This window comes from Dreissena polymorpha, unplaced genomic scaffold, assembly GCF_020536995.1.
Source record: "Dreissena polymorpha isolate Duluth1 unplaced genomic scaffold, UMN_Dpol_1.0 chrUn005, whole genome shotgun sequence".
Lineage (NCBI taxonomy): Eukaryota > Metazoa > Mollusca > Bivalvia > Myida > Dreissenidae > Dreissena > Dreissena polymorpha.
Genome location: NW_026273319.1, coordinates 504053 through 530289, shown reverse-complemented (window position 1 = coordinate 530289; position 26237 = coordinate 504053). Strand labels below are relative to the sequence as shown.

The 26237-nt window shown below is 33.4% G+C and overlaps 1 protein-coding gene and 1 pseudogene across 1 annotated transcript in view; both read right to left on the bottom strand.

Moving 5' to 3' along the window:
* LOC127863327 (probable G-protein coupled receptor CG31760) overlaps positions 1 to 20807 on the bottom strand; it is a 52851-nt pseudogene extending 32044 nt beyond the window's left edge.
* Positions 20808 to 22631: 1824 nt separating this feature from the next.
* The window catches only part of LOC127863326 (probable G-protein coupled receptor 158), a 122254-nt gene continuing 118648 nt past the window's right edge, over positions 22632 to 26237 (bottom strand). Inside the window, exons 10-13 of the mRNA XM_052402745.1 lie at positions 25491 to 25629; positions 24896 to 25007; positions 24246 to 24455; positions 22632 to 23682 (exon numbers count right to left, since the gene is read on the bottom strand). Of these exons, the coding sequence (XP_052258705.1) occupies positions 23470 to 23682; positions 24246 to 24455; positions 24896 to 25007; positions 25491 to 25629 (674 nt within the window). The 3' untranslated portion in view covers positions 22632 to 23469. The remainder of the gene's footprint in view (positions 23683 to 24245; positions 24456 to 24895; positions 25008 to 25490; positions 25630 to 26237) is intronic.

The window sequence follows — 26237 nt, the reverse complement described above, 5'->3', positions numbered from 1 at the left end:
TCTGTATTGTATCAAGAGTCGTTACAGTTCACAAGATACTGGTCAGACATCAAAAGTAAATAAATTCAGACGGACGTTGTTCGTAAAATCGAAATTGTTAACACTTAAACCACAATTGAAACAACCCTGTAATAATATAGTTCATGTTGAATCTTGAAAGACAAATAATGTCTAGTACGTGGATGATTTAATTATAGGCACCTGATGTATTGTCATCCTAAATGTTGACTGACTGATGATGCTCCAACGCACTTGTCACATAAGTGATTATGTTGTGCCGATGCATGGGTAACATAAGAGCTGAATTAGTTTTTCGTTGGAAGTACACTCAGATTATATGCAAATGCACTTGATGTCAAATGCAGCACTCGCTAAAGGCCTCGATGCTTGATTAATCTCTTTAAACATTTCATCACTCGCAAAAGGCTTTTGAAATGTGATATGTATTTGCTAAATATAAGAGAATGGTTTATGCGTCTCTTTCTCGATTGATTGAACACATCTCAGTTACCTTTGCACAATTAAAGGTGAACCATCATGAGCTTGAACATTACGAGTTTTAAGTCAAATTAAAATTTAATTTCATGTTATATTTAGGTTTTCGTCAAATTTTATTTTAAGCGTGTGTTGCAATAAGTTGTTTGCATGACCAACGTTATTCAACATGGTTCAGTTAGTTTCTTTTAGGTACATAGAACGTCCGGACAAAACTTTAAAATACACACACTAGATTTCATAGCTAACATGTTTTTTTTATATTGTCTGAAATTGCGCGATAATATTCTAAATAAACACGGAAATGCATATTGTTATGCATTATTATAGATAACATATACAGATGATTCAACATGTCAAATGTTTATTAGCAAGTACGCCTCAAAGGTTTGGTAACACAACATGTTATTTCCACTCTTCGCTTAATATTAAGAATTAATGTATAAATTAGTAGAAAACCTTAAAAAGGACTTATACATTTCAACTTATAAATAACTCAAGTTATGGTCTGGGTAACCAAAAAATCGAATGTTAATAAAATAGTATGTGTGCTTATCAATTATATGAGTTATGACCTCACCATATAACAATAATGAGATTATCAAAAATAACTATGTAAACTTACTTATACTGATACTTTACCCAAATAATTTACTGTTTATTAAACAGAATAGTAGGATACAATTTGTATAATATGTATATGTATTGTATTATTTAAAGTAACGAAGAGAACGATTTATATGAATCTTAACTTTCGCAAATATCCAGCTAAAGAAGATTTCAAATTGGCACATGGTACCAGTGCAGTGTATTATTGCTTACCGATGGTCGCATGTAGTTAATTATTGTTGAAATGTGTCTTATCAGCGGTCAGCGGATATATCTCAAGATCATTATGGCATAAAGAGTGTAGTATAAGCTAATATATTATACCTCCCCAAATTAAATCAACTTTGTATCACATACATTGATCGCTACCAGACTATCGCAGCATCCAGTCGCACCAAATTTCCACCCTTTCCATTTTGACCTACACAAGCCCTTGTTTTGAATTCATCACATTTTTATAACGAAAATTGTATTTGAAGTTTCAATACATCCATTCATATTTCTTGCTAATATCCGTTCCATGACGATTATTATGAACCGTACAACATAGTCATATTCAACGTGATCGTAATGTAGAATTACTATCAACGATATCGAAATTAAAAGTGTGCTTCGTTTCCGGCATGTGCAGTAATAAAATTAATTTCTTTAAAAATTAATATATTCCTTGTCTGATGGTTTGATGATAATAATTCAAAACCAATGATCTTGCGAAAACAGTTTAATTTTATTTCTGTAAAGCGAGACAGAAAATACGGTTTGCGTGAAGCTTAAATACTGATAATAGGGGTGTGATTTCGATCGTGATAGGTCCGGACTTTCCGTAAGACAGTTTTCCACAAAAGTGCTAAATGGTATTAATCGGTTTTTCATTTTTTGGTAAGTTCATAGGTATATTTTTGTGTTGAATAAAGTGTCCAATTAACTGGTAATAATAGGTTTTTATAGTTGCACGGTACGGCGTATCGAGAAGTGACCTGCGATCAGTTTCGTACTGTTTTTCCACCCGAATGTATATCCTTGGAACTCGGGATATGTGTTTTGATGAACCGAATTCTCTTATAATTATTTTGTGTCTTTAACCTCAACCGAAATGTATGTTTTGTTTCGTTTCTTGTTAATAAGAATCTGCTTGCGAAGTTTTTTTTGCTGTAGGTAAAGACAGGTGTTAAAACATGTACTTATTTCTTTTGTTTTTGGTAACCATTAGCTAATCTAATATGATTATTATATATGATAATTATATCTAATATAAAATGAAAATTATATTTCATAAAAATAAAATTAACAATTAATGTAAATATATTAATTCATGAAGTCAGTGTTTTGTTTTTAAAGAGATAACACCATACTGATTTTCGCAAAAATTTTGCCAAAAATGCCAAAAGCATTAAAAAAATATGAAACCTAATCATGTACATAACGGAATCCTCCAGACTATTATTAACCGGTGACGTTTGCACGCTTTGGGTAACGTGAGCGCCGGTTTCACATGTTGTCCGGTTCCGCGCTTTTCAAACAAAGAATAACTACTAAATAGCACAATCAGTGCGTTTGTGTTTGGATCTGGATACATTAACGTTAATACTTTGTACGTTTAAAAACATATTTTAAGTTTTCTCCTGTACACTAGCAAGGTATCTACATTTCTAATATATACAATATCGGCACGAAATAAACGTGGCTACGTGTGTGAATAATGCATTACAACTGAAAATACACGACACACTATACACGTGCAAGTAAATTACATGTACAAATAACGATGGCTGCGCATATGAATTAAACCTTAACGGGCATTTTATATTGACAGGGAAAATATATCATAGCAGACGATAAAACGTGTATCGGTAGAGATTTAAAGCTGTAATCTAAACTATGTGAAAACAAACGGTCCATAGTAAATTTAACATGGGGCGGATTATACGAGTATTGAAAATGTTGTCATAAAGCAAACGGAATGTTTTTACGATTTAAATCGGCAATATGGGAAAACATAATGTGAACATGATTTAAACGAAATGTGCATGTGTAAGACAGCGTGTGTTTAGGCTTGTAATGACATTATTATTCATCATTCCTGCAAATGGCGTTTTAAACAATGATGCAATGGTCGCGTGGTTAGAGCGTTTTCGGAGAATGGACCCGTTTGAGAAACGGCAGCAACCCCAATGCCAGCTTATCTATTGAATGTATTTAATAAAGAGCTAACTAATTGGTACTCGCAGTAATTTCTATAAACACGCAATTAGCACATATTACGGCGATATGTTAATTTAATAAATTCAGGGAGTTGTATAGGTTAGCTGTAGTATGACCATCTCTTTATAGCCATGTTATTTGGTTGGCTACGAATTGTTTTGAGAAGCAAAATACTTCAGGGCGGTCACAGGAAAAATCCTGTCGTGGATAAAAAGGCCCCATATATTGATTTTTATGTTATGTTCGATTCTGCCTATGGTCGCTCATGAGAAGCTTGAATCTGTATTGGTCAAGAATATCTCTACGCTGGAATTTATTATCGTTTATTCAGAAAAAGCGAATAAGAATTTATTACATATGTTAAAAGCATTTGCGGCGAGCATAATAATATGAAAAAAACAGTTTTTTCAGAAATTAGGGCGTTCACATATTAGACGTCAAACTCGAAATATATTTAGATTCGTTGCGCAAGTGTTTATTAAAATCAGTTTTACACATGTCATTGAATTTGGGGGGAAATAAATATATTTATTTTTGTGGCGGAAACTCTATGTCTTGGAGGTGATCGGAATCATTAAAAGTATAAATAGGTTACTATATAATGATGTGCATACGTCCGGGGGAGGTAAACATAGCATTTTGTTGTCACCTATCACGTAGTGCTCGTATGTTTGAGGATGGCAGGAATGCTTTCAAAATTATTTTCGGAATAGCATGAGTGTTCTAGTACTCGCTCGATTGCACGGCGTGCTTAGGCGTACCTGGAGTAGCTCTTTTTGGCTTGAAAACCTACGGTACGGCGTACCGAGGATTTATTTGGCCGGTTGCGGTTGCCTTAGCGATTGCGCATGTATGTTATGATGCACTTGGCCGGTTGCGGTGGCCTTAGCGATTGCGGATGTATAAAATGTTGCACGGTACGGCGTACCGAGAATTTATTTGGCCGGTTGCGGTGGCCTTAGCGTTTGCGCTTGTATAATATCTATTTCCGAACCAGCAACGTGTTCGTTGAAATAGGAATTGCAGACATTTGATCTAGCATTGAATGGTGTGGATTGTCTGTTGGCGATTATTGCATACACGAGAAGCAAAATCAATAGTGCAACTGGGGTTGGGGCTATCTTAAGGGCAGTACTTCCGGTCGCCTCCTCAACATGGCTCAGTTATAGTGATAGTCTATAGCTGAGGTTTATTTACTCTAGTGCTATTCTTATGTAAATTATATTCCGCCATTTGGCCATTTAATTCCATTTATATTTGTGTATTGTTCTTCTCATATGTTTTTCTATTGTTCAAGTATAGAATATAAAATGTGTTTACGTGAGGTATCGCATTAAAACATTATAGTAAAAATGTAACTAACAAAGCTGGCGTCTCTTGTAATTATTCATCAGCCCTTGCTCTTGTTAATAGATTCGCGTAGAAAAGTGGATGTCGCCAAAAGATCGGGTATCAATTTGAAAAGTAGTCTACGGTAACCGAACGTGCATGACATAGACAAAAGGTAAAGGACGGTTACGCTTTGTAATCCGAATAACTCGAACCCTATGAATGAATCAAATCTTGGTTAACGAATGGGGTACTGAGCTGCTTTCTGAAATAATAAAAATTAATTTCTTAAAAAATTAATTTCTTTTATTTGAAGTCGCGAATACATGTCTCCGATAGATAGAGGTTTAAATCTCGTAAAAGTCATGAGTAACAAGCAGGCGACAATAAACCATGCGTGATATCGATTTCAGTAGTGACTGTTTTACGTCACTAATTCGGTATATAAGCTCGAGTTTCACGTATCTCGTGCCTTTTGCGAAATAGCTTTGACTGAGAAACCCCCTCCACCCGCCCAAAGAGATTGTTAGTACTTATGTTCAAACTTTTTGTATGTTCAAATGTACTGCTGAGATATTTATTACAGAATGGCTGTTGATCTGTAGCGGGAGACCACGAAAAACGTTCGGGTTACATTCACAAACTGTACACGACTCGTTGGTTAAATTGTCGGGCCTCAAACCGTGGATAGCGGCGGCGACATGACCTGGATACATCGCAATCGTCAAGAACTAGGTCCATATCCAGTATATTGCTGAGACGCAACATCAGTGAATGGAGATTACCGGAAACAAAGTGTCAACTAATGTGTTTGAGTGGTTCTGCTGCTTAACGAACCGTGTAAAAGTGCTGTGACGTGTGCCTTCTTGCAACGAAATGAATGTGTATTTTTAAAAGGGCTGCTAATCTGTTGCGGGCGACCACGGAAAATGTTCAGGTTACATTCACCAATTGTACGCGACTCGTCGGTAAGACGTCGGTTTAATCGTCGGGCCTCAAACCGTAGATAGCGGCTATTGCATGGATACATCGCTTTCGTCCAGAACTAGATCAATATCCAGGTTGTCGCTGAGACGCAACATCAGTGAATGAAATTTTTAGTTCTTGGCGTTACGGAGTTTTGCACAGAACGCAGGTCTAAAAATAACACACTACAGAAAACAGGTATATGTGCGGTTCGTTCATGCGTATGGTTGTCACGTGAGTTATGGTCACTCAGGCGGACATAGGCGGTAATGTGCACGGGGTTTTCATTATTTGGTCAGCTTTACGCTATACTTCGATAAAAAAAAAAACTTTTACTTTTTTTAATTGAACCGCATTAATAAGTTGGTTAAAATGACCCGTTATGTATGAGTTACACAATGTCCACAGTAACATGTTAATATTGGTTGTTTTCTGGTACAGTTTTCCAGAGTTATTTGACATTGAGCATCTGATGATTTCTGATGAAGTTTTATCTCTGGGTTTTAATCTGGCCGTGAGAACAACATTTAAGAGAAAATAATAGAATCGATGTATACAAATCATAGTTGTATTGTGTTACAAATTTTTAGATCAAATTTGTATTGTTATGTTATTATACGATTATACTTGCTTGTGATATATTACGAAAATGTAATATTCGTAGATGTATGAATCCAAATTAACTGACCGCAAGTCTTGCCCAATGCAAAACGAGTTATGGTTTGAGCTTAGTTGTGTGAAGCCATTATGGGAAACACAGTGTCACCCAGTGTGTTGGAGTGTTTCGGCTACAAAACGCGCCATGTAAAAGTTCTGTGACATGTGTCTTCTTGAAATTAAATGAAAGCGTATTATTAGGTAATTTTGTTGCTGCGAAATTGTGTGAGATATTGTTTTATTACGGCAGTTAATTGTTAAGATCTATGACTATCTGACACAACAGCTTATATGTCATTATCAACTCATTTTATTTGTTTCATACTTCATACTTCATTCAAATATGTCATTTAGGCGTAAATTATATGTCTTTGATGTAATCGGAATCATTAAAAGTATAAATAGGTTACTATATAATGATGTGCATACGTCCGGAGGAGGTAAACATAGCATTTTATTGTCACCTAGCACGTAGTGCTCGTATGTTTAAGGATGGCAGGAATGCTTTCAAAATTATTTTTGGGATAGTACGGGTGTTCTTTTACTCGCTCGATTGCACGGCGTGCTTAGGCGTACCTGGCATAGCTCTTTTTGGCTTAAAAACCTACGGTACGGCGTACCGAGGATTTATTTGGCCGGTTGCGGTGGCCTTAGCGATTGCGCATGTATGTTATGTTGCACTTGGCCGGTTGCGGTGGCCTTAGCGATTGCGGATGCATAAAATATTGCACGGTACGGCGTACCGAGAATATATTTGCCCGGTTGCGGTGGCCTTAGCGTTTGCGCGTGTATAATATCTATTTACGAACCAGCAACGTGTTCGTTGAAATGGGAATTGCATACATTTGCGAAAAAGCATAAAATGGTGTGGATTTTCTATTGGCGATTATTGCATACACGAGAAGCTAAATCAATAGTGCAACTGGGGTTGCTATCTTTAGGGCAGTACTTCCGGTCGCCTCCTCGACATGGCTCAGTTAAAGTGATAGTCTATAGCTGAGGTTTATTTACTCTAGTGCTAGTCTGGTGTGAATTATATTCCGCCTTTTGGTCATTTAATTCCATTTATATTTTTGTATTGTTCTTCTCATATGTTTTATTTTGTTCAAATATAGAATATAAAATGTGTTAACGTAAGGTATCACATTAAACATTATAGTAAAAATGTAACTAACAAAGCTGGCGTTTCTTGTAATTATTCATCAGCCCTTGCTCTTGTTAATAAATTTGCGTAGAAAAGTGGATGTCGCCAAAAGATCGGGTATCAATTTGAAAAGTAGTCTACGGTAACCGAACGTGCATGACATAGACCAAAGGTTAAGGACGATTACACTTTGTAATCCGAATAACTTGAACCCTATGAATGAATCAAATTTTGGTTAACGAATTGGGTACTGAGCTGCTTTCTGAAATAAAGGAAATAAGACATTTTAATTTTTACCAAGCCGTATTACCAACACGTTGGTCACCTTGAGCATCGGCGAAAGATTCCTCGCCGTCCGAATCAGATTAAAAAAAATAAGACTGACAATCTCTAAATGTTGACTCATACATGTACGGTATGCAATTAAATTTGCAATTGTCATCCTGCCAAATTGTGAACGCGTTCTTTTATAATCATTACGTACATCTAGCTGTCCTCAAGGAAAAATGAGTCGAAAATTAAATAAATATATATATATATATAACTCAGTGGCTTTACTTATTGATTTGTGTGTAACGCAGTTCAACAATTTAACACGATACATAAGTGTGGCTCATTAAAATTGCATTTTCAAACATTTACAATTTGTGGACTATGCCTTAGGATTATATATTAACGTTAAACTTTAATGAGTGCATCTGTTTTTATTTTCGTCGCGAATTTGAAAAAAGAAGTTTGAAGGAATAAAACAAATAATAAATCATACATATTTTATTGCACTTGTGATAAACTTTGTGTTCACCATTAGCAGGGTACTCGTTTTGACACCTGTTATGAAAGCTTTCAATACGTTTACAATTGATTTTAAAAATAACGTTATTGTTCGAGACCATAATTACGCAATAATTAATCTGTACGAATCAGAAGTGACCTGAAACGATTGTGGGGTTATTTGCATTCCACGGCGGATTAAACTTCTTAAAATACGATGGATGTCGCACACAAATAAAATATTAATATCTGTGTCGGCGACATTTACATATATAGTATATGTATTATTGTATGTGAAGTAATGGGTATTTCTGCATCGATGTATTTAGAAATTAACTATCAACTGGTGTCATTACCCTACAATTTCCACGTTTGCAATTAAGTCATTTGAAAACGTAATACTTCTTGATGTTACACATTTAAAACTAAAAATGTTCCCTCAATATATGAAAGAAACATAACCTTGCCTTAGTGCGACAAAATACACGAATATGATATACAAATGAACATTAAGTAAATGAAATTAAAAATACCCATAAGTAAACAAACTGTAAAAGGTGCCTTTAACACAAATATTCATCATAAACATGGGAAGATTTTAAAGACTTGTGCTGCGTTCTCGTTTCAAAATAACTAACGTTTTACAATTTTACTTTTTTATTTATAAAATATATAGTGTAAGACAAGAACAATTACCTTACAAATAATGTGTTTAGCAAGTCCTTTAACGGACACGTTTGCATCAAGAAGCAATGACAATAGTCAACACGGCACTCGTCATAGTTCGAATAAGGCAGTTATCTGGTATCCGTCTACGGAACGAAGGTCGTCTTTATTTGAAACGAGATGTATGGCACTCAAAAAATTCTAGTAGCCAGATAATTGAAATAAATTATTATGCAGGTCTGATATTTCGTCAGCTAATGGTGCATAAATCGAATTATAATTATATTGTATTGTTTTTAAATGTTAATAACGATGATGTGAGTTTAATATTCATTTACACGTGTATGATTTATGATCACTTAGGGCTAAGTGTGAGGTTTGGGGTCTATTAAATCTGCTCATCATAGACCGTTGCTATATGATGACCCCCGCTTTAATCATTATTTTATGTGAAACGATGTATTGTATATATTGTTTTGTTTTGTATAAGAAATCAGTCATGAACTTCAAATAAAAGAGTAGGGTATAATAAAATTCGCTTAAGAATGTTTAAGAAGTTTCACTATTTCTGTTTATTTGTTTCCGAGACCTTCTGTTCAACGGACCGATGATAAATACATTGACATAGTTCACAGACAAACGTATGTATAGAAAATGTGAGCTTATTTAATACTAGCCTTTCAATAAGTGCTATTTTAGTTGACGTCGATTATATGTTTTGCAATGAAACGTTGCCTAGCAAGTGCAGTATGGCAAAAATCGCAAATATATGTATATATATATATATATATATATATATATATATATATATATATAACACATATGCATCAGACATAGACAAATGGACAAAATTATCAGGTGGTGCTAGACGTCAAGCAATTTACAGAACTTCAGAAGTAAGCGACAAAGAAAGTCCTTTTGTATAGCAAATATACACAAAACAACCGCCAGCTAACTCTGCAAGACGAAAACGATGTGCTGTTAAGCAAGTAACGAAGTTATATGTTCAAACAGTCTACAGCACTTATCAGCACGCTATCTTGCAAAACAAAATGAAAAGCGATGATAGATAGCCAGATATGGCATAACTTGGTTCTTTATATGATTCGTTATATATATATGATACTTAAAATAAATTTATTATTATTATCGGTATGTGCAAGATAACCAAAAACATAATTTCCAATGTACTTAAAACTGCACAAATTACTAATCATGTCTGCTATACCGGCAAAATGCATCAAATCCAGGTGTGATTTTAAAGCGAAGAAGATTGTGTTATAAGACTTTGTATAAAAAAGTGGGGTTTAATAATCATAATAATATGAATTAATGACGCTCTGATCAATCGTATCAATTTAATATGCAAAACTCAAGAAAAGATTCTACTATATATCATGAAACATGATGGAAAATCTTTCGTTTACTGAGGCATTCAAAGGAAGAACGATTATTGTTAAACAACAAGACCATATATTAACGTTTGTCATATCTAAACGTGGGAATTTACATCTGCATAACGGTTTAAGTTTTAAATGATTTATTACATCCTGAACAAGAAGGACTGCACTTTTGCATCAATTCTGAAAATAACCAATTTCCACGGACAACATGATTAAAATTTAATGGAGTCGGATTTATTTGAAGACATACACTATGCAAATTCCGCCCAAAGGGAGGAACATAAGAGCTGATGGACAAAGGCATTTCTACATCGATATTTACTCAAATAGGACACCTCATAACGGAAATAATTGTATGATTATTTTCACACTAAACTGAATACTAATTATATGGTTAGATACACGCGTACATCTAAGGAGAAATAATACAAATTGTCTCACTGATTTTTTTCTGCACGTTAAAGTAGGTCGCAGGACAACGGATGACTACACATCCTTACATTGCCGCCTAGCAAAAAGCTTTGACCCAATCGAAGTTGTGTCTTTCAATTATACGTAGCATTAATAGAGTCTTGCGTGCAAGTTGGTCATTGTAACATCCATCGTTAGCGTCCTTGTTATGAAATTGGGATGGGGATACCACTGATCGCATGGACATTACAGAGTCCTTAGTGAATCGAAAGAACTATGTGTAAACAATCGTTTTCTACGACTCGCTTACCGGATTTCGGTTATGCGTGCATTAAGTGTGTATACAGGTTGTGAAATTCATTTTATGTTGTTCTTTGAATTACAAGGGTGCCTGCGTTTTTTTTTGTTCAAAATATCTATTTATTATTTTATATTATACAAAATTAAATACTGTTTTTTAACAATGTATCTTCCCTAGCGTGTTTTCTTTTAAGTTGTTATTTAAATAGTTTCACAAAATGTTGAGATTATTGTTTATCTATATTGATTTATACTGATATATCTATAAGTTTTTGTTTGAATCAAAAGAATGCACATGCATTGGTTTAGTTAATGGTTATTATTCCTCCTGACAATATCGTGACTCAACTCCGCACACGGGATTACACGGGATTTGTATAGAAAACAGCTGTAGTTGTTTACGTTCTGATTGAAATTTTCCGTGAGAATCATGTGCATGCATAAATAATAACAAATGACTCATTTGAAATATTGAAATATACAGTTGTTAAAAATGCATCAGTTGTTAAGATAAAGGTTAATATGGTGAGCGTGTCTATTAGGTTGCAAGAACGAATCAAACATCACCAAAGAAACACTAGCATCGACACTTGCAATCATTTAGGTATTACTTGTGGGGAAATAACGTATATCCATCTATTACTCGCAGTTTTGTATTAAATATAGACACACACACAATCAGTTTGAGTGATTTACTCGAATCCAGGAATGGGCAAACATTTACATTCAACTTGTTTTCTAGAAGTGCACCTTATTTTATCCGAATTAAAATATACAATTTTCTTAGTTAATATATTATATTTTTACATTTACTTTTAAAAAATGCAAACATCGGTAAAAAAAAGTCCTAAAAAGTAATAGCCTAAGCGAGACAATCAAATACATACGAAGTAAATGATAACATATATGCATATGTATATGCACAATGTTTAGTTTACATAAAATTGCGAGAAACGCTAATTTCTTATTTTATAAATATCACAAGTACGTTTGCCTTACCACGTAAACGTTTCAAGACCTTACATTTCAACAATTGCCAAGATGTCTAAACGTGTCAATGTCCAGGTGCCGTATTTACAGTAAGTTTACACAAATCAAAAGTTTCTTGTGCACTTTAGACTCACGTTAAAATCGTTTAGTATCCGATTACATGTGTATTCCATTTGTTATGTCACTGAGAAAATGTCCGGACAAAGATCAATTATAAAACGATGACATTATAGATTCGTTCCCATATTTGTTAGCGTTTATTTTCAGTGCGTTACCACAAATCCGGTGAAACACTGTACAGCATTTGAAAACATGTTAATGTAAAGAATTTCATTATTTCAATTTCTGTCTATGTCTATTCAAAAAACGTCTACTCAAGAAACATACATTTAAACTTGTTTAGAGTTTAACCGGATACTGAAGTGCATTAACAAAAAAAATGTTGATTATCAACAACTTACGTCCGAGTCGAATTAGATTGTTTCATTGTTAAGATCTGGTTAAACGCTGATAGTGTTAGGAAAAAAAGAGTTGATAACAAATATTTATGCGAAATGTATAATCAGTCACATTTGTTAATCTTGTTATCAAAAGCACGACTCAAGATATTTGCATGAGTTTCTATATTGTGAACACTTCGTCACTGATCTAAGTTTATGTTTCTTTATGTCACCCTTATTTGTTACTTTGAACTAAGCGAAGGACAACAGTTTCTACTCACAGGCTGATGGCTTGACGTGTTACTTGGTTATTCTTACTATTAAGTTCGTAGACGTGCGTGCGGAAGATACATACAATGTGTGGTCTAGCATACTTTTTAGCTTCCACGCGTCATATTATGACCGAAATAACAACTCGGTTAAGTTTTCATAAGACGATTACCCATAATTTGCGCATGCAGTAATGTTGGTTATTGAAGTTTTTATCATAACAGTACAGTTGCCCTTTATTAATGGCATAGTCGCAATTTAACATGCACGTACGTAAATTGAAAGGGATGTTTTTAAAGCCATCGCAATTTATTTTAAAGGGATTTCATATTGTGTGACATGCGAGGAAATAAAATCACTATCAAATATATATATATATAGCAAGGTTCCCAACTCAAAGTCACCCGAAAACAGGGTGCATCGCTCTGAACAACCATAACTTCATAACGTGTGCAGCGATTTCTATGCGCATGGTCTTATTCAACGCAGCAATGAATTTCCTTTTTAAAAATGTATATATCTTGTTATATTTCTACAAATGCTGGGTTACATTTTAAAAAACAACACGATACATAGCTTGCGTGACCTACTCGTCAACGATCAGACCCGATTCATGAATGAAATCTTCAGGTGTAAAGACACAGCTTCGATTACGACCAAAGAAATAACTCGTGTGTTTAAAATGTCAGCCAGTTGAAATGGATGTAAACATAGGTTACAAACGGCGCTGGACTGTAAGTTGTGATGCATAATGTAACGGCAAGAACGGTAAGAATGTTTTTTCATACGCTTTATTGAATTATGGTACCGAGGCCCGTGAACTTTGCAGGGAAAATGCCCTTTCCTCCATGAAGATTTCAGTCTTAGATTGGGTCAAATCGGTGACGATTAGGGCACGCGTCGGGTCATTTTTGGTTGAATACCTTGTTATATATATATATTTGATAGTAAAGTATTATTTCCTTTTCTCAAAGTTGAGGTTTCGTAAACTATTACAAACTACCATATTTTTTTCCTTATAAATACTTATTGCGGTTAGGAATCAGTCGTAAAATGAGACAATCGTCATTTTAATTTAGATCCCTGAAGTTTATTTAGTGGATAAAGCTTCTGAAAACATATGTCCTGATAGAACCATATCAATATCGGTTACAGTTTTCTCAAATTCCCGTGGTTACCCTATCAGCTAGTTAATTGTGTGTGTGTGTGCGTGCGTGCGTTCGTGCGTGCGTGCGTGCGTGTGTGTGTGTGTGTGTGTATTTTGTGCATTTTTTTCATAACAATTATATTTTGAAATAAGCCATGTTTTCGTTGCAATCATCACGTTATGTTGTTTTATTGAATACACGACGAAGAAAAGAAAACGATACGTGTTTACTTCCATGATATACAATATCTGAATATTGTCTTGTTTAAGAGTTGTTTTCAGTGTCAGATAACATTCGATTACATAAGTTGAATGAACATAAAAATGATACAAATGAACACAGAATTATTTATATAGAAGACGTAATACAATAACTGTAAATGTTACTAATAACGCAGAGGAATTTATATTAGGACTTAGTAAGTTTGCAGAAGTCGCTATAATAAAATAAAATCCAAACAGTCTGTATAATTTTCATATTGGGCAGTTGAGAACAAGTGCACTAAGCAATTGTTTTATAACGATAGAAGCCGTTACCGAAAATAGTAGCCGAATGTATAATAATCGCTAAACACAGGCGCTTGTCTCGAAAATAGCATAGATGCACTTAAATCAGTTTAAAATCAAAATCGAATTCAAAATCAACCAAAGAGCTTAAGAAAGGGATATATTATAAAAAGCTTATTAGACGTTTAAACTGTACAATACGTGATATATTTGGACTCATGGAAGTCATACTCGCCTAACTGCTCGTCCAAGATAACTTTAAACTGTGTGCTCGTCCAAATATATATCTGTATTTTATAGTAAAACGTCTAATAAATAACCTTTTAATAAGTTTTTAATTTGAAGAGTATTAGGGACACCAGTATCATGTCGTGTATATATTCGTTTGTACTATAATTTCTATATTCCCTAACCAAATATAATGTTTATTTATTCATTTTTTTGATTTACATTAAAACAAATACTGCGATGGTATTGCACTTATAGAAAATAATCAGAAAGTGTTGATTATAGATCAGGTGTATTATGCGAGGCTTAGAAAACAAAACGCACGAGCCATGGCGAGTGCTTTTTCAGTTTCGTGCCGATCATGATAAACCTGATTTACAATCAATACTTATCTATTATTGTGTTTATCCCACTTTTTATTCAGTTAATCTTTATATTTATACAAAATTAGTTTAGTTGGATAATTTTGCTGGATTTATGACGTCCTTTTGTCGAAAAAAATGACGTCAGTTTGTATCGTGGTTTGTAGCAGATATTTAATGAACGGGGCCGAATTTGATGTAAGTGGGATAAAATAAATTACAGTAAAATGTTATTTTATCAAATCACGTTAATAGACAATATGTCATTTAAAAGCGATTACAGTGGACTGCACACGAAATAGCCATAATTCAAAGACATTAATCTAGTGGCTGACTACTGTACAAACGACATTCAAATTGATAGTGAGATCCGGTGCACTCGTTATCAGCGCATAATAATATCTATGTCATTATGGTCTTGTTGGACGACTGGCTATTCGCAAAATCAATGATGAACTCAAAGAACTTATACAATGAGCAAACGTTGAAATGTATTTTTAAACATCAAAGTATATTTACCTAAAATAGCATTGTTAGTGCAAGTTTTGAGGCGGATATCGCTATGATGTCGCTTTAATGTAGTGACCTGTATATTACAAATTGCTCACGACGATCCACGTGTTTACGCGGATTTGCATGTCATAGTGGTAAACAATTGTATACAACTGGATGTGGTAGAACCTTGTTCGTTACATGAGTATTAAGAAAGCAATTGCCTATATAATAAAATCAAATAATAATTGATGTGCAGTATTGGATAAAACAAGGTTAGATTAAAAACAAACCATTTCAGGATTGCACTTTACCCACGATTTTCTGCCCACGACTCACACAATTAATTGATGTTTGGATATATTGATGCACAAAGAAATGCGTACACATTTCAAACGTTATGATAAGACTTTAGTAAACGTACTGGTCTATCTATCTTATTTACTCACAGTCTATATGGTAAATTTATGTATATCTGATTAACAATTAATAACTGTATTCATGATAAAGTAGACACATATGTTTAATTCATTGCAGGTCGCATATGTGTTGTTTGAAAAAAAATGAACGTTTTTATTTTTTTCCGCTTACCATTGCTAAAGTGCACACGCGACCTATATTGTATGTATGTTTATACCGAAGTATGGCTTGTTTCATTGCTTGTATTGGCTTAAATCCGATTGACGAGGAGAGGACTATATTCGGGTGTCAGATATACACGGTGCAATTCTTTTAATTGTCTGCTTAAATGGTAGTAAGGTTGGACAAACGGTTTTTTTATGAAACTGTAAAAGCATGTTCTGTGTCATGATTATATTTACATGACACTTATGATTTTATTATTTTGTCAATATAACATTCTTTAAAACAAATGGTGACAGGTCGATTTGTTTAAACGTACCGTCACTTGTCTGAGCGTGTTTCAATTTGTGCATCCTTTCCCCGGTAACATTAACGAAAGTCATACGCTTCCAGACAGAATTATTGAAAAGATATTTGGTAACTGTTAAACAAATATACTTCGAAATAATATGAACAAACCTTATTTAAATATGTAAAAAGTAAGTTATTTCAAAAACTTCACGAGTACATGTGAATTTGTGGACAGAAAGTAATTGCATAAATAACTTGAAGTTATGAATACCAATACCATGTTGTTTATTGACTTTAAGCTCAGTTCCAGGATTGTTTAAAAATAACAAATATTCTAAATCATACCTTTGGTACGTAAATATGGATTATAAAACTTTTCGACGTTCAACGCGACATGTCGTGACCAAATTTATAATTTACATTACTTTCTACTAATATGTACAACTAAGGTGACATGATACAATGAAACAAGACAAATACTACGGACACATGTAGCACTATCATTGACGCCAACTGTTCAATTAAATTACCCCAGCCAACATTGTAACTCGAACTAAACAAGACAACAATACTTAAATTCATCATGATAATATACATCATCTCTGTCACTATTGTTAATTTGTGATCATTGGAATAATTTTCATCAGAAACAACATTATAATCATCATTTTAGTACCTTAATCACTCTTCCTGCAACACGTGCTTTAAATCTCTATGCTTGGTCGATTAATACTCGCTCAATAGTTGAAGCACATCTGGATATGTCAACCAAGTGCTTTTCCTGTTGTATAAGCGATTGCATTCCGTTCCTCTTTCTAAATTGATTTATTTAAATGTTACGTTAGATATCGTTGCACTACGAACTCATTATTTTATATAAACGAACCGTCTTGAATCTATTCTTTGGAAAGTAAGTAAAACAATAAAAATTGTAACGCTAGATTTAATAATTGAAAACAATATTTAAGTACTTTTTATTCAAAATGTGGCAAATACTCTTGAGCTATATAAAGATTGTATTATTAAAGTACGTACAAATATTCAAGCCTCCATTGCACAGAATAGTAACTTGTTTAAAATCATTTCATTGAGCGCTTCTCAATCCAATACGTTATACCAACAGCCCATCTAGCTAAAAATAAAGCATGAATATTGTGACAAATCATTAAATATATAGTATTATGATTACATATTTAAAATCCACTCCTATTTTGTTCTTATTGAAGTATTTATCAATAATTACAGATTTCGAATTAATTGTTTTATATTTACTTAAACATTAATATTGGTTACGATTGAACTAAGTGTTGCAGTAATCGATTCAAGATAACTTTGTCAGTTTTTAACGCATGATTTTTTTCGTTGTTATTTTGTTATTTCATTACTAGTTCCTAAACAAAAGTAAGACAAAAATACATTTGTCAACGCCACGGTTCTTATTTTCTGATACACACAAGTGAATTATACGAGATTTGTTTTAAGCTAACGTTATTATTCCGATAATAATTGCAGTATTGCGTGACAGCCACACGCATGAGAACATGAAGCACACACAATCTCAAACACAATCTAAATGAATACAAATGAATGCACACAATAATCAATATAGAAGATTAACTTTGTCGAAGGGGCAAAATTGTATTTTCTGAACGTTCAATGTATATGAGATGGCAACTCAAACAGATGAATTACACATGCAAAAAGCTGAACCTTTGTTAATTTCGACATTTGCACCTAATCAGTGTACCGTTTTTAAAAGAAAAATTTCCAACTGAAATAAAACTATTCAACTCTGATTAACGACGCTTTATACTTATCAAATTCACATTCAATTAATCATACTAATCCACGTAAACCTTTCTGGACCAGATCAAGTTTTAACAGTAACATTTTTATGCAAATTAACAACATCGTGTTATCCTGTATAAGTATTGTACACGCAGTTTTTTTATACAATTATTGTAAGTTTCCCTTCAGTGTGCATATTAGTTTGCATAAGCATCAGTCTGACCCACATCCGACACATGTGTGCATTGACGTTAGGCGAAAAAGTGTCTTGGCAGCTTTGGCAATGATATAAACTAACATTTTACCCAGACCGAAAAGTATACTGTGAAAGTCGTTGGGACCCATCACAAACTTGAGAACCGGTGGCCTAGTGGTCTCTTGCTAATGTATATCCATGCTTTATTGCTTAGGCCCGGTTCAGTGTCATAAAAGGATGATTATCAAGTAATTTCAAATACATAATCGATGTGATAATAAGTTCGGCAGTACACACCATTAATTTAGAAACTATAAAACACGTATATTTCAGTCATATTACCATATGTTGAATTATTATCTTTTCCGATGTCAAACGATGGTTACCTTGAATCCATATCGATCTCGTTAAACTCTTTATCACTCGACTAAGCTCCATGAGGTGTGTAAAGTGCGTCTTTTATGTAGAATTTTCGAAGCCTGTGTCTTTTTCCAGGCTTATTAAGTGAACCTTTACCAAATATAACCAAATAAGCTCGTAAATATTTTTGTAAATATCCTCCATACGACATTGTATTACAATTTATTTATTACAAACACTTATTAAAACCTTAGAGAAAAAAATGTTTTGAAACAAAAGAACACATTTCGAAAAAATTACATAATATAAAATTCAATGCATCAATTTCACATCATCATCATCATCATCATCATCATCATCATCATCATCATCATCATCATCATCATCATCATCATCATCATCATCATCATCATCATCATCATCGTCATCGTCATCGTCATCATCACCATCATCATCATCATCATCATCATCATCAGCAGCAGCAGCAGCAGCAGCATCAGCATCAGCATCAGCATCATCATCATCATCATCATCATCATCATCATCATCATTATCATCATCATCATCATCATCATCATCATCAACAACACTAACATCACCATCATCATCATCATCGTTAATATAATCATAAATACCATAATCATCATCATAATCATCAACATAATCATAAATAGGAACACATAATCACCTGCCTCAGAAAATATCATTGTCTTACCCATAATCGATAGCTTATTGTCTGTACAGGAACTGAACTTATTTATATTCTGTAAAAGAGACTTTTAACTGCTGAGTGTTTTCTTTCGGCTTTGCCAATTTTAGATCACTTTTTTGCAAGCAGGTTTGTCACTGGTATGATGCAATCAGCAGCGTCCCTGTTATTACATTTTCATATAGACGCCGCCAATCATTTGGTCAAATTACAGTGTCGCCAGCGAGTTACCATCTTAATGTTAATAGATTCGCGTTCTATGCAATCCTGTTATCAAGTTTTACATTTTCAATCGTTTTGATTTCGATATAAGTGCATTATGTTGCTGTATATTTATAAAGCCTTTGTATAATGTCGTCACTGTGCATGATCAGAAGAAGACATGATTAATTTTATTAGTACTCAATCCGTATTAATAGATCATTGTGAATTAAGTGTGAGTCTCGCAAACACACACTAATTTTAAACCTTGTCAAACACACACGATATTCAGCACTTCATTACACAAAGACCTAGTGTTTAATTGGCTGTATGTTTAGTTCTCTTAGTAGGTGTTATTTCTGTACGCCATGCTTTAATTTTAAAATCAATGAACGCGAATTACATGCGATTTCTTCTAAAATCAACCGTTTTAATTTATAAGATCTGCTTAACGACAACATGTGTTTTCCTAAATGTCCACTAATTACTGAACTAATGCAGTGATGTATCGTGTACTGAGTGCACTTTTGCAAAAAAGGTAAAAAAGCATGATATAAAGGAGCACGATCGAACTATTATTTACGACATAGATCAGTGTTGGAATTATTTGAGGACTGACGTTATGCAAAATAAGTCCCAAAGGCAAGTGCGTATTGATTGTTAGACACAGACATCAATAAATTACATATTACATTTATTACGACATATCATGACCGGAATAATAATTTAGGCAACTCTGTACAAAAAAAAATGAAATTCTTCTTTTAACGCTTTATGAATGCGTACAATAATGGTAAAGGTGTCAGTCAATTGTGTGCAAATAAATAGTCAATACGCCACCAGTAATTCACCTCCCCTACAGGGTTAATCTAACAATAAAAGCTACGATATAAAAGATCTAATCGATACTGATCGTCATTGTCGCGGAAATATTAGAAATCATGGCCATAATTGGCATCATTGTCATTGTCATCATTTTAATTAACGACATCGCATAAGTTACATTTGGGTTCACTGAGATGTCTTTCTCAGTGGAAGCAGCAGAAGTCATCACTTAATAGAAACACGTCTTTTTTTTCATTTAACTATCGGGAATGTGTTGTGGTCCATTCACGTTTGACAAGAAATAAATATATGTAATCCTCAACAAATGCAAAAAGTGATATTATTTCAGTGCTGGTTTGTCATTTGAATACTGCAATTACATTTGCCTACAGACGTCGCTGATCACTTCGGCATTACAACGTCGCCAGCAAATCGCCAGAGTTGTGTCAGAGGAATTGCGTTCCATGTTTCGCTCGTAATTTGAAAAGTTAGATGCGTATTGTGTGTAAATAAGGGTTTGAGGCTGTAATCAATAATTTATAACATGTATGTTGTGTGCGAGGGTTTGATATATTATTATTTATAGAATGTAATATGTTATTATTCATGTAAATGTTGTGTTCGTAATTGTCCCGTCATATTTCTTTCAGTGATACATTTCTAGTTGAGAATAAATTGAATGTAAATATAGTAGGTAAAATAAGTAGAGACATCTGTTTAATTAGGTTGTTATAGAATCATGCTCTGACTTGAAATTATAAATCAAGGACATAAACATGACTGCATCACGATTGTAATGGTCAAGGTGTCAAAATTCCGTTACCAAGATGATGACGTTATAACAAAAAATATCGTAAATAGTTATTTGTTTTATTTTAATACAATTATTTACAGATAAACATATTTACATCAATGCACAAAATCGTCAGTTCAATAATTAATATGGGGTCACTTAAAAATATATGGTAAAACAATGATATTCAAATAAACAATACAATTATTAACAATTACTCGTATACATAATACAACTTAATAATTGTTGAATATGTACAATTTATACAAATCATCATTTCTTTGCAAAGACATATGCATTTATAATGCTTTATTTTGTGCTTCAATTGTGTGTTTGTGCCATCTGAGTGAATAGCAATAGGGCTGTGTCTGACATTTTTCGCCATAACACCTGTTTAAACAATCGATGATATATCGACCCGACTTATATAAATTGGTGTTTATGTTTTTTGAGTGTTTGTGCACATTGTCCAATTGTATATTAATGATTTTCTGCTTTTCAATGAATAGAATCGTAGGGTAAAATAGTGATATCGTTTCACTGTGTTAATATCTAAACATTTATTTTCAAATCTAAATAAGCATTCTCATTTAATTTCTTACACATGTTATTAAAAATTTTGTATAAGTGAAAAACTACATTAGCAGTGACTCCCAGTGTCGTGTTGCTCTATTTACGAGAACGTCCGTGTTTAGTGAGGAGTGTTTAGAACAGAGAATTAAAGGAAATACATACTACAATCGACCTATGAGGACTGCAAACCTTAACCCTGATAACAATAAGTGTAAAAGCAGTGCTAATTTGTATGCGAATAGTGGTTTAGTATGTATTGTCAATAATCGAATAAAACTACATAATTCCCCGATCGTCGCATTTATATATTGTTATAATCCATCAAAAGTAAACTTCCGCATTCAAGAGCGAAAATGAAGCCTAAAGGCACAGGTTATGCAGAGACATTCGTAAGTTGATTAGTAGCCTAAAGGCATATAACATTCTTATCCAAATGTCAGACAGCAGTACCTTACCAGTCAAAAGTCATTAAATGTATCACTTTAACAAAATACTAGAAAACTGTGTTATATCTTACAACCTTTAACACGCTAACATTCATTCAAAGATTAAAATACCACACCATAGCTATCTCTCGGAAATAAAGCTATTTTAGGTGTTATATGTTTAGCAGTAAGGAAAGTAAGATTGAACAAAAATATGGCGATATCAACGTTACTGCAGGTATATTGCACATATATTTGTATCTAGCAAGCAATTGAGTTTAATATTGACCAGTTTCTTGTTTGTTTGTATATGTGATATGCATAACGCATACATAGACACGGTATAAAACAAAGAATACAATGCACATATATATTCGTTTTAAAATTGATATTGGTTTGAATCTCAAAAGTTAAAAAATATGGTCAAAAGCACTATTGTCTTTTGTTTTCAATCCGGTATCCGTGGAATCCGTATTAAGTAAACAGCTATATTCTTCTTAGAAATGTATTTATTGCAAAACGAAAAACTTTGCAGTAGATATATTTTGTTAAAACAAACTAGTACAATGTTTCAAAATTTAACTTTAAACGTGTTTATAAAGACGAGTTGCACATTGCACACACTTTTTTCAATACGTTGTTTTTCTCTGACCACCATTCTTTCTTCAACTTAATGACATTTGACCCACTGATGATCATTCTTGCAATATCAATATTTATGAAATAAATTATCTAGACCAGAACTTATTAAAATTTGTTAAAAATATTGTTATATATATAATTGTACAGTTTATCGTACGTTTATCGTCAAAAATTCAAACACATTTTGTCACATCAAAACCAATGGTATCACACTTAAGAATTGCACTCGATACACTGATATAAATATTAGTAACATGGGCACGCTGATATAAATAGTAGTAACATCACACAGTTGCTAAGCAAACTACTTTAGGTTACTAATTGCGTAAAAAGACTCTACATGTTTGCAGTGGGCAATGTCGACGTGCTTGTTTTGATTTCAATTTAGCTGCATTTCCTTCTTTCCTTCTTGGATGTTACAAATGTTCGGACCGCTAACCTAATCTCTTCTTTTTGTAATGTGTTGTTTCCAGTTAAACACACCATATGTGACTTGAGAGCAAACCCAAGTGCTCATTTATATAACAAAAACACTTGGTTCTTTCACATTACTTCATTGCACCAACAATCCTTCAGAAAACATCAAGTATCGGCATATGGATCATCGGCTCCGTTTAATTGTTGAGAACTTCCATCGCACTTTTAAATTTGCATATCACTGTCAATTGATTGTCGTCCAATTAAGCGCAACGACCCTACAATCGGGTGGATTCCTTAAAATCATCCAGATTGATTATAACACGCTTTCCGTTCATGCTCGGAGTAAAATATTTTGTTTCATCTGGACTGTCATCTTTCTGAGCAGCTTCCGTCATTGCAGACAATTTATGCTGCAAATGGCGGTTACCAATTTTCATGTTTCTATGTTTAAGAGTCTCTAATTGCGTATATAGGCGACGGAATTCTTCCTGAAATAACAAAAAAACGCAAATTTGGATAAAAGAAAATCACATGAAGTCACATGTAATTTAATTGATCTATAAGGGTGCGTTCTTAATGTTGATTGCGTCTGAGATCCGCACTCACAAAAGACACGTTAGGATAGTAAGCATGATATTGAACATAATTGGTTTGGGTTTGTTATTCATATCTTTCTAAAAATGGTATTACAATATATTTCATCTGACCGACGAAATGCGCTTTGAGCATGAATTTGTATATACTATAATTTGTACTCTCTGCTACCGGCGATAACCGATGTATGTTGAGACAAAGATAAAGTTGAATTGAACCGTTTATTGAAAAAAGACAAAACATTACTCTTGCGTTTATATACGTCTAATGTCCGTTATTTCTTGGAGTGTATATTGAAACCAAACAATAACATAATATCAATTACATTATTTAAAAAGTAAAGCAAATACAAACACGTATAAATATAGTTCAATGTGTGACCTAAAATAGTCGATATATATTAACAATATGCATTTATACAATCGAAGCACACGCTGTTCTCGTTTTGTTTGTTTACCTGAATATCTTTTTCCAAAAGACTTTCTGACTCTCCATCATTGATAGATTTATCGGCATATCTGTCAAAAGTGGAGTTAGCATTGGAACAGTTCGTGTCCGTGTTAACGGGAGGCTTGCTGTATGCATTTCGCGAACCTCCGCCTTTGGACATCATTGTGGTATGTTGCACTTCGCTGCTCTTCCCGCTGTACTTGTACACCAAGTAGGCCTTGAAGAAATAATACATGGACACTCATCAAAACACTTACAAGCATTATACACATAAAGACAATTTTGAAGATATATGTGTCTAAAAGCGATTTGGTTCGATACAGGTGTATTATAAAATTAGTATGTTTATTTAGCCAACGAGCTACGTTCACTATTATATTAATAGAGTAAACATGCACATGAAAAGTCTTTTTATGAGGCATTTTCCATATGGTTCAAAAACGAAATTTATCACATTTACATGTTTTGGAGATATATCCAGATTTCTGACCTTTGATAACGGACACTTAGAGATGAACTTTAGTCCTTTGCTCAAAACATAAGCAGTGGTGGGTTGGATTTTAGTGTTAAATTTGAAACAAAAAGGACAATGAGTTTTAGTCAAGTTTCTTTATCCTCAAATATAAATCGTCAGAACAAAGCACGTGTTGAACATACCTTACTCCCAAAAAGGAACGCTAAAGTGACTGTAGTGGTCAGATTAGAATGTATAAAGATGACTAGATACAATAAATCTGGATTCGCTGGAAACGGATCCTGTAGAAATATCCTGAAAAAAGGAAAAAGTATGAAGCATACACATAAGGTAAAAACTTACAATAACATAATTCAGATTAATCAAACACAAAGAAAACCCTCATGCTAGTTTAATTAATCATTTGAAAGTTCAAGGTCGCAATTCTGCACCATATAGTGTAATATACACAAATTTAACAAACTGTACTTGTACATAGTATAAAATTACAGCTATAAAGATTTATTTTGATCCGCAGAGAAAATGGGATACTTGTTTGCTACTTATATTACACATGTACAATAGTGATCAGTGTCCAATCTTTTCCTAAGTTCTTGGGTGCATATATCTCCAAAGATTATTGCGACTTGCAGGGACATATTTTCACAATATAATACCAATTATGCGATACTGAGATATATGAAAAAGGAATATATTAAATTCTGGATAAGGGTAAGTTTTTCATTAGGAAGACTTTAAATTTTGCCTGAATTATCAAAATGACGTTATTATACTTACATAGAAACATTTAGGAACAGGGAAAGAAGCGTTTCATTGTAAATTGCCCAACTGATAAAGCGACTCTCATTAAATTCAGATGGCGCTTTCCGGACTACAATGCAGAGTCGGATACCCCACAGTAAAAACAATAACTCCGCTGAAACAAAAAATACCGAATATGTAACGTAATTGACTTTATAATTGTCATTAGCATAATAGATTGCCTTGTTTTGTCCGAAAACTAAGCAGTTAAATAATGCTTTTTTTAGCTCAGTGATTCCAGTGTCCTATAGTTTGACTTAATACAATGAGCTGACATGCATGCTTTACATATTAACATATTATCGGCATGTGAATACATGAATAAAAGTTTACATACAGTTTTTCATTATGTTAAACCCCCATAGTGTATCAAATATATTTTATATAAGTAGGTTTCTACAATTGGCTATATAAAGCGCATCAATTCAAAAATGAGAATTTTCTTCCATTCAAATTTTCGAATGTTTTGTGTAAAAAGAAATTTTCCTGCCGCATATGTATCTGACACGATTTTTTTCATGTTCAACCGTAACAGTTGTGTAATCATCAAATATTCACTTTACTTAAACAAGCATAGCAGCCATGCTCATCTGTAACACTTAGAAAAAATACACACTTAAATATTAGTGTGCATGTTCACAAGTAATTTATACACTAGTTTAGACAATTAGCTTTTTTGATTAGTAATATTTGTGTTGTTGTTTTTTTAATGCGACTCAAAGA